The sequence below is a fragment of the Camarhynchus parvulus genome, chromosome 3 (genome assembly GCF_901933205.1).
Source record: "Camarhynchus parvulus chromosome 3, STF_HiC, whole genome shotgun sequence".
Classification (NCBI taxonomy): Eukaryota; Metazoa; Chordata; class Aves; order Passeriformes; family Thraupidae; genus Camarhynchus; species Camarhynchus parvulus.
In genome coordinates this window covers 15,048,191-15,058,857 of record NC_044573.1, presented here as the reverse complement: position 1 = coordinate 15,058,857, position 10,667 = coordinate 15,048,191, and the positions used below count along the sequence as shown (strand labels likewise).

The 10,667-nt window shown below is 39.0% G+C and overlaps 1 protein-coding gene across 1 annotated transcript; it reads left to right on the top strand.

The window, feature by feature from the left end:
- Positions 1-211: 211 nt before the first annotated feature.
- On the top strand, positions 212-7,824 carry LOC115901555 (serine/threonine-protein phosphatase 4 regulatory subunit 3B-like). The gene is given in 12 exon segments (XM_030944252.1): positions 212-404; positions 407-960; positions 2,184-2,261; positions 2,463-2,576; positions 3,417-3,533; positions 3,728-3,859; positions 4,543-4,645; positions 5,093-5,251; positions 5,896-6,065; positions 6,412-6,551; positions 7,000-7,174; positions 7,738-7,824. Coding segments are annotated over 12 exon segments (2,022 nt in total).
- Positions 7,825-10,667: the final 2,843 nt, after the last annotated feature.

Sequence of the window (10,667 nt, the reverse complement as noted above, 5' to 3'; positions counted from 1 at the left end):
AAGCTATTCCTCCTCTTCCCTGCGTGCCCTTGGAAAGAGGCTCTAAGAGCCTGTAAGAAGGCTGCCCTCCAGCCTTCTTACAGGCCCCCAGCAGGTACAGGAAGGGGCTCTAGAAGTTCTAAAAGGTCAACAACAGACAACAGCCATTGGTCACTTACCATGACCCTGGACAGTCATGAGCCCAGCATTCTGGAGTCTGGGAGTTAGAGGGATGGACCAATCAGCAGGCTCTGATCCAAGTGACATCACAATGACTGAAGAGCACCTGAGGCAGTTGGAGGGGCAGAGCATCAGGAGGACAGTGCAGAGTGGGCTCCTGTCTTGCTTCCCTCTTGTCCCCTTTGGGTATTGGTGTCATTCTCTGGAAGTTACCCAAGACCTTCTTGAGTCAGAAGAACAATGCCTTAAGAAATGGGTAGAATTAGTCATTTGATAGACCTTCCCACCTGTGAACTCCACAGACTTGGAGAGATTGCAGACCTAGTGACTTCTGTTCGCCTCTCACGCATCCGTAAGCAAAAGCTAGCACTGGCCTTGAAGAATGAAGGCTATATTCCAAAGCTGCTACATCTTTTCCAAGTTTGTGAGAGTGTAAAGAACACTGAAGGCTTGCATCTTCTGTTTGACATTGTGAGAGGAATTTTGTACCTGGACAAAGCCATTCTGTTTGAGGTGATGTTTTCTGATGAGTGTATTCTGGGTGTTGTTGGATGCCTTGAATATGATCCTTGTTTGGCTCAGCCAGGATGGCACAGGGAATTCTTAACCAAAACAGCAAAGCTTCAGGAGGTTATTCCTATCAGAGACCCTGAACTCAGGCAAAAAATCCGCCAGACATCTAGGGCACAGTACATTCACGCCATCATCATGCCTAATCCATCAGATTTTGAAGCAGGTTTTCTTTCTACCCTCAATTCCTTCATCAGCTGCAGCAAAGAGGAGATTTTACAGGCATTGCAGGTACGTGTTTTTTAATGTGGCTTAGATTGGATCTGTAGAGATCCCTCTGGCTGTAGTTTGGAAATGGTTTAAAGCTGGTGAACACTGTGTAAGTTAAGCATAGGCACAATGTTTTGAATGCTTTCCCTTCTTTCTGATACCTTGAATTTTTTGTATTTTCAAAATGATAAATTTCAGGTGAATATCTTAATACTTTTTATTGGCTGTAACAAAATAAAGTCCTTCTCTTTGTCAAACACACCTTTGGAGCTGGTTTTGTATAAGTATTTAAGGAACATGCAACTTCCAGTACTTCATTCCAGGGACATTTATTACACTGTTTTCCATGTAAAGGGGTGCAGAGAAATGGGTGGACAGATATGGCAGAAAGTGCCAAAACACTTGAGAGATTAAGATGTTCCTTGGAGTGTAAAGAATGAAATACTTAACACGAAGTGTAATGTTGTCCTATATATCCTTAAATATCTTATACCAGTAGAGGATGTGAATCTGAAAAGCACATAATAGTCACAAAAGTTTCTTATCTTGGCAAAGCAGAGTGTCTGCATGTGGGAGAGCTGGTTTTACTGCTAGTAAGATTCAGGAGAATGTGGCTGCAGCCAAATTGCAATCTGTTAATGGAGGCCTCCTCACAGAGATGGACTGAAAAGGTGCTTTGCAATGCTGCAGATCCAAAAGAGGGAAACTGATCCCCTTGGGATGTTCATAGTGTAGTATGAATGGTGCAGGTACAGTAGGGCCAAAGTTTTTTCTTGGTTAACACTTTTTACGTCAGAAGTGTTCCAGTTTCTTCCCTAAAAGTTGATGTGCGAAGTGCTCTGAGGGAGTCTGAAACAAATTAGGACTGTCCTTCTCTGTCCTTTTGATGTGTGTGTGGGTGTAGCAAATCCCACAGGGAGTCTGTGGGCTTTGGCAGAACTGCAAAGCATAGGGGTGGCACAGCAGAGAAAGAAAGGAAATGTCACACTGTAGAGAAAAATTTAGGGATCAGCTTTAGGGATCATCCCCTGTGCCCAGCTTTACCTGTGGCTCTGGTGTCCTGGAGATGCTTCAGCTGCACAGGTGGAGTTCTGAAAGTGCAGGAAATGATCCTGCTGGATGTGTACTCTAGCATTTGCCTTCATTGTGATAAAAAATAATGGCAGTGTGGGATCCTAGAAAGATCATATTTTCACTTTCCAGAAGGCCCTGTGTAATTTGTGTTCTTTTTGCATGCTCCACAGAAAGATGAGGAATTTTTGCCTGAAGTTTTTGCACAATTAACAAATGAAGCTACTGCTGGTGAGCAACAATGTGAATTGGTAAGTCAGCAGTCTTGGTGGTTCCTCAAAAGCTTTAAATGAGAAGGATGAAGTAGAAAGCAAAACTGTCCTTAGAGTTCTGCAGTCTTAGAAGTATTTCTAAGAGGCAGTACAGCCCCCAGTACAAATTGTAACTGTTTCCTCCTTTCAGAGAGTTTTCTGACTCAAATACACAAGACTTTTTTTTTTCCTGTGCACTAGATGAAGTTTTTCAAGGAATTCTGTGCCTTTTCTTTCACATTACCTGAGAAAAGAGATGAATTTCTTCAAACTTTGGCAAAGTTGGGATTTCTTCCAACTCTTGAAATGTTAATGGTAAGTGAAAACTTAAAACTGGTTTTAATAAAACGAGAAAAGTGAGAAAAGCCCACAGCCATGTAGCTTTTCTTTTTTTTCTTTTTTCTTTTTTCTTTTTCCTTTTTTCTTTTTTCTTTTTTCTTTTTTCTTTCTTTTTTCTTTTTTTTAAATCTGCTGAGCACCTTTTTGTAAGTCTGATTGGAGAGTATTGCTCTGCTGAGAGTGGAGTTTTCTGGTAATGTCCAGAATCCAGAAGCTGCCCACAGTTCTGCTCTGGAGTAGCCTGGCTTCACTGCTCTTACTACTTTTACTTTTCAGACTTCATGATGAAAAAGTCTGAGGGCTGTGAAGTCCCTGTGACAAGGTAGTCAAAAGGTGAAAAAGATTTTTTCATGTGGAAGCTTGATTGTTGTTTTTTTTTATCAGAGAAAATCACATCCCTCAAAGAAAGTTTTGGATTCTTGTTGTCTGTAAATGGGCAGAGAAACTGTGGTACACTTTGATTTGTACAGTTAGTCCTTCAGTATAAAATTAATAAATTGTGGATAGCAGGCATAGAATATCAATAAAGTTAGATATTGAAGCAAGTAGGATGTTGTGAATGTTTCTAGCCTAAGTTAGGGCTCTCAAATACACAGAAAGCCTTGTGCCCTTTCTAAAGGAGGAAAATAGTAGGGAAAGGATTTGCCTGGTTCCTTGTTGTTTTTCTGTAACCATATTATCGTGTTTCTCATGAAAATTTTTGTAACAAAATGTTCTCCAGTTTTTAAACTGCCTCCTCTTTGCAGCTTCACGTGATAATAAGTACCAAACTTTATTTACTCTAACAAATTAATCTTTTTTTTTTTTCTTTGTGAGGGAATGGGTGATCTGCAAGTTAGAGCTGCTGCTACAGATATATTGTCTTATCTAGTAGAATTTAGTCCAGCCACCGTCCAACAATTTGTAATGCAAGAGGCCCAGCAGAGTGAGAATGTAAGTAAAAGTGGTTTGTAGTTTGTTGAATATACCAGTTCTAGGGCAAACAGGAAAATAACCAGAAAAATAAAACCTAAATTTCTGTGTTTTGTTTTAATTCTTATTTTTAAAAAATTGCAGAAAGTGGGGAACTCATTCTATTCTTGTGAGTAATTATTTTGTGATTTCTTTCTTTGGGTTTTTTTTTGCAGGATACCCAACTCATCACTGAGATCATTGAGCAGATAATCTGTAGTCCAAACCCTGAGTTTGGAGGAGATAATCAGTTAATGGAGATTTTGTGTGCTCTGATTGATCCAGAAAAAATGCTGGCCATAGCTAGTGTAAGAGAACATGAATGGCAGAAAACATGATATTGTCTTGGTAAACTTAAAAGCCTGATATTCTCTATTGCTGTTATTGTGGACAGAGGATAAAAAATTATAGAGTTTTTTTAATTGAGTGGAGTTGGTCTGATAGCGACTTTAAATAAGCAAAAGATAAGCTAATTTTGCTGATGAAAGGTATGTGTCTGGGTCATCGAGCCAGTATTAAACCACACATTCCCACGTGTCAGTGCCATAGCACTGTCTGACCATAGCTCTCTCATCTGGATGATAAATCCTGAAAGATTTTAATACATTGTTATGTACCAGAATACCTGTAAAATGGTTTACAGGTTTTTCTGAGCAAAACTACGTGCACTTCAGAATGGTTTAAGTACACTTTGTCAAGCACTTTGAGTCACTGATGTTTTTTCCAGTATACATTTGCATCCATGCTGGGAATTCTTTTTCCCATCATGGATGCAAATATATACTGGAAAACCTAGTGATAGCTAGGTTGTTTGGAGACCCAAGAAATATAAGTTTGTCCCAAAATAAAGAAATTGATCTCATGTGATGACAGTGCTGCAGATTCAAAGAACTCAGTAGAATTCTTTGTAGGATGTTTCTTCTGTTACTACTCTTCCATTTAAAAGGTTGTATGTGAATGCCAGTGTTTAATGAAGTTATTGTTGTTTTAGAATTTAGAAATATTTGAATTTCTCGATATCTTCTACGACCGTTACATTCATGTTCTTACAGCGCCGCTTCTGGCTGATACATCAGAAGAATGGTATGAAATAGGTAATGACAATTTAAATTTTTTTTCCCTTTGAAGGGCCTTACAGTCCTGGTAACAGCAATAGACCTGTGATGCCTGCCTGCAAGCTGCTGTTCCTCCAGGGACAGGGATTCTGGGGGCAGGATTTTTCATAGCCCTTTCCTGAAGCTGTGAATGCTGACATAGCTTGATGGTCTACTTTGTAAAGATGCACTTCCTTCATGTATATTGAGAATAATGCCATAGTTTTGCTAGTCTAATTTTAAAGAATATTTACTGTAAAGGCAAAAAAGCCACAGTGGTGTTTGTTGTTTTGCTCTGACCCAATGTCCTGCTTCCCAGAGCAATCCAGTAAAACAAAAAGTCCACTAAAAATATGTCAGGAACTGCAATAGCAACTGAGCTCAGTGTACTTTGACAGTACATTATTTATTTTTTTGTACAACTTATGGCATTACTTTTTCTTGTAGATAATTATCAAACAGCAGAAATACTTGGCTCAGTTTTGGAGCTGTTGTCTTTTTGTGTGGAATGGCACAAGTATCACATGAAGATTTTCTTTATCAAGAAAGATCTCCTAAGAAGAACACTGGTCTTGATGAAATCCAAACACAAATTTCTGGCCTTGTGTGAGTATAGAACTGTCATGATTTCCCTTTTCAAGGCTTTGTATGTCCTGTGTGGAAGGCGTACCAGTACCAATGTACACTTGAACTCAAAATTCCTGTGCATTTGCTGGGTTTTACAGGCTACAATTAAGTAATTTGGAAAAAATGAGGTAGCAGCTGTCTGTAAGCACAGACCAATGCAGTTTCTTGTGGGAAGAGGATTGTTGTCTCCTTTCAAATCTTCAAATCTCTACAGAGATCCTTTCAAATCTTCATGACAGGATCCTTTGTAATCAGATTTCCTGCTTCATTTCAGTGGAAATTGTGTCCTTTCTTAATAATGTCCTAAATCTGGTTCTCCTTGTGGAGAGTGAATGAAATTCTGTGAACCAGGATCTTTAAAGGTGGGCCTGTTCTGGGAGGGGAACAAGGACAAAAGCACAGTGGGGAGTTAATAGTTGAACTTTATGCATGCTGGAATGCATTGCTGCTGGACTTGAGAAAGAAATCCATGGTTCCTGAAAAGGTGACCAGTCAACAAATCTGCTTCTGCACTTTGGGGTGCATCTTCCTCTTGGGGTAACATCAGGTTTTTCAATTCTTCCACAAGAAGGTGAGAGCCTGGCATGTGGTTGTTGAATGGTTGAATGTCTTTCTTCACACAGGTGCTCTTCGCTTTATGAGGAGGATAATTGGCCTGAAAGATGAACTTTATAACCATTACATCACTCTGGGAAACCTGTTTGAACCAGTTGTAAATGCTGTGTTGGACAACAGGAATAAGTGCAACCTGCTCAAGTCTGCTTCGATGGAGCTGTTTGAATTCATCCGAAAGGTGAGTTCAGCAGCAGCCTTAGCACCAACACGTCCGTGACCTTGCAGGGCAAGAGGCAAAAGGCAGACTTTTCCAAGATAGCAAACCTCCTGTTTTGCTGGAAGAGTCACAAATGGAACTGGGACATTGCTGAGTCTATCATCTATTTCTAAGGGAAGTTTAATAATTCTTTCTAGATCTCAGCTTTTTCCCTAAGAATAAATCTGATTGCTTCCTGTTTGCTCTTGACAACAGTATTTTGGTTCTGGACAAGGAAGCAGTTACTTTCCAAAATAAAAAGTTAAAAGCTTTCTGACTTTCTGTATGTGAACATTTGAGACTGAAACCCTGTATTGTTCTTATTCAGGAGGATATTCAGTTCCTTATTGCACATATAGTTGAGAACTTCTCTGATGCACTGGAATCTGTCAAATACATTCACACATTCCAGGGACTGAAGACAAAATATGACCAAGAAAAATACCAGCAAAATGAGAAACTGAACAGGTATGGCCCAGTTTCTGTCTTATGAGGCTGCCAGTGACTGCCATTCTGCAGGCCTGCTGGTTAGTTTTTAATTTCCCAAAGAGCAGCAGAAGCAGGTAACAGGGATTGGGGTTGGATATCATTCTTGCTGAAGACTCCTTGAGTTAGAGTAAACCCCCATCGACCTTTCTTTGAGTAGAGCTGATGTGGTCAGTAGATTAAATGTTCTGTTCAGAAAACTCTCAGCTTATGAAGAGCATAATCTTGCTTTGTTCTTCTGAGTTAGGATTCAGTCTGCCTCATTATCAGTCTGCCTGGGTATTTGTGAAGCTTCTGGTGCGGGTGGAAGTAGGGCTGGAGCTGGATTGCCTTCTCCAAGTCAATTAATTCTAAAGTTTTGGAAGCCATTTATGACCTGAGTATGAAATACCAGGCAAAGCTTCAATCACTTGTCTTATGTCTCTTCCAGTGTCTCCTTCATATTGCCTGGTGAGACATTTGTCAAAGAAGCAGCAGTCTCACAGGTGGATGAAGAAGTGCAGTTCAGTGAAGGTGAAGAGAAGGCAGCTCCAACATCACCAGCAAGCTCCAATGGCTCCTATCCAACATATACAACCCTGACAACAGTGGTGACAGCCCCCAAGGTGGGAGAGAACTTTTATGGAAGCTCCTGTCCTCACGTAGGACAGTAAAACAGCATTGTGGAACTTTACTGGGTGTAACGCGGAACAGTCAGCAATAGCCTTGTACAGGGTACCTTAGTTAGGGACAAATTCACCCAAATCTCTGACTAGTTTCACTAAGAGTGAAACCCTGACTAGTTTGGGGTAAGGTTCAAGGAGGATAAGGTGGGACTGGAGTCTGTTGTTAATCTGGTGGGCGCAGGTTAATTTTGCCTCTTCTGCATGATTGAACTGTTACTCCTTGGCTTTCCTCCCTGCCCAGCTGGTGCCCTATAAGATTGCCTTTTTTGGAATCTATTGCCCATCAGGGAATTTATAAGTGTTTTTAAGCAGACAAAATGCAGGAAGTGATACCTCTTTTGTGCCTTTTACAGCTGAGAATTATTTGAATTTTAGCTTCTGAGCAGCTACAGAAACTGTGGCAAGAATTTTATTGCTCACTCCTAAGACTTGGGGGCAAAACAGATGTGCAGCATGTATTTTTTCAATGTGGGAATTTCATTTTTTTACCTTTTTCTAATTAGCAGAGAGGTCTATTTGAAGTATTTGGTTATCCTGATGATGAAGATGATGAGACATCACCAAAGAAAAGAGCTCATCTGGATTCCTAAAGTAAACTGAAAATTTTAAATATGAACTTTTATTATGGGTTTTCCAGTGCTGCAACTGTTTAATGTTAAAATACGGAACCAGCTGCAATCCATCACATAGACGTTTCTTCTAATATATGTTATTATACAATATTAATGCAATGTAGTGGTAATATATGTTTATAATACAATATAATACAATACAATATAATATAACTAACATAAACAATATTACAAAATACAGTAGTAATATATAGTAACATATGTTAGGTCTATTTCTCCTGGATTAGTTTAATGTGAAGCCATTCCTATGTTTTGGAGATTTAGTTAGTAGTTAGTTTAAGGTAGTGTCTAGTTTTAATTGTAGCTCTTGTTTGGAAAAAAATCCTTTCTGTATAGATATACAAAATAGTTTGTTCCATCAAACAAGTTTATTTTGTATTAAAGATCCCAATGTACTTGTTTTACACCATTTGTAAATATATGGCAATATTAATGCTGAGCTGTAAAATTCCGGAATTACAATTGGACTTTGTAATTTCATAAGATGTGTTATTTGTAATTTATATTTTAATAAAAAGTTACATGAAACCTGATTGGGTGGGTTTGCTTCCTTTCCTGTGACTTACTGTTGTAGTCAGTGATGTCATGCCCTGTGCAAAGGGTAACCCCACTCTTGGCCTCACTTTCAATCTGTCAGGGCCAAGCCAGAACAGGGTTTTAAAAAGATTTCTACTCTTTTGAAACAGAATTGCAGGTGACATCTCAAACTTTGCAACCAAAGCAATTACTTTTGCCTAAAGTTGCTTTATTTTAGCAGATTTCAGTATGTGGTTGTCTATAGGCTCTCAAGAGGCTGAGGCCAGTGGTTGAACAAGTCTTCACTGCAGGGATGCTCAGCAGCCCTGCTGCTGAACACATCAGTGAGTTTCCAGCATTGACTTTCTGGGAAGTCAATGTCCATGTAATTTGAAATACTGATATATAAGTACTGAGCTGCTTGTCTGAAAGTTCTGTAAAACTAAGTGTAAAACTAGAAAACAAATCCTTTTGCTTATTGATGATGCAATTTATTCTCAAAACATCCATCTTTTCTTGGGGTCTGTGATGAGCTTCTCAAAACCAAGTTGCTTCCTTCCAACTACTTTGCCTTTGAACTGAAAGACACCCTGAATCAGGGTGAAGCCAGCTTGAGCTTCTCCAGCAGTGCCCTGTCTTCCTGTCTTGTGCTTCCAACCCTCCCACTGACTTGGCTTTTCCAAGGGAGGCAATTTGGCAGCTGATGGCAGCACCCACCCTTCCAAATGCCTTGTTCTTCTAATATGTATCAGCATCATGTCACTTCTGTTCCCTTGGCTGAGGGATACAGAGGAAGGATTTCATCATTTGAAAACTCCCAAAGAAGAAAAAAAGAACAGAGCAAATTTTTTACCTATGTAAAATTAGACTTTTCAATAGAAAAATATTTTTTTTCCATTCAGCTGTGGGGGAAAAAAATCCCTGAGATTGATGGGAGCCTAAACAGTAGGTTACAGATTAGGAGCTAAAAAGCATTTTAGCAATTCATTGGTTAAATTATTGGTTATCACAGATGTAGCATTTATTCCCATTAAGTTGCAGCAATCCCCATTAATGTGGCATTTCATCTTGCATCAGGAAAATGGGGTTTTCCAAAAACATTCTGTGTCTATCTGAACCACATGCTAAGGCCATGTGTTTGAGAAAACTTACTTTAAGATTTTATACTTTGGTCATCTTGGCTGGGTATGAAATGAGAAAAGAAAATAAGAAGCAATGAGATGTACTGCCAACTGAAATCACTTCAGCAGAAATCTGTAGCATATTTGTCAGAGCACTTTCTTTAGAAGAAACTCATTTTTATTCAACAGTGTAAAAGGAAATGTTCAGCTCCCAAACCTTATAGCTCAGGGGGAAATTTAATTATTATATCTAGAATAGTTTGTTAAACAAATTTTTAAAACACTTATTATTAAGGTTTCTGTGAGAAGCTGCCCTCTTGACTTCTCGGAGCTGATAATTACTGTGTCTGGAGAGAAGGGATAAAGAAATTGGGTAAGATTATCCCTGAAATGAGATGGAGTGCTGCAGGGCAGGAATGAAATGCAAAATTAGGTAAATTGAAAATGGATAAAATTTAGTTAAGTGGAGACATTTTATGCTAAAAATAAATCTATATTTTAAAAAACCAACAAAACCAAACCCAACCCAAACTGACCAAACTAGAATAAATGTAACAACTCTGTGATGGCTCTTGACCAAGGCTGGCTTTTTAAGGGTACTCTAGACTTTAAAATATTTGAGTTTTTTGCTTCAAAATTGTGTGAATAGATACCATCTCCCTTGCCACACATACAGGGAAATTTAGACCTCACTAAGAGAGAATGCAGGAGCCATGAAATCATGAGTTCAAAGTGCTTCTCTGAATTATCTGTCTATTTAAGAAGTTTTTTCTCTGCTAGAGAAATCTCTGTTACAGAAGTTAAGTAAATCTCTCTGCATGGAAAGCAAACCAGGTTACAAACACTTCTTTGCGGCTATTTAGTGTAGCTCATGTTGGTGACTGTCCTATTCCAAATTAGAGAAGTGCAAAAGGGTCAAGATTTCTCTAAACAAAATTAATGTTCAACCCTTACACTGGTTGCATTTCTTGTCTCCAGAAAGCAGCAAAAAATCTGGGTGGTTTTATCTCTAAAGGTTTGATGTATGAGTGGACAAAAAAGTTTGTATTTGTGTGAGTGGAGGTTCAGGAATACACTAAATACATGGCTCTTCTGTATTTTCCAGCTACCTGTGGCATCAGGAGGGCTTGTTTTGGGTGACTCTTGTGTATATGCTAGACACTG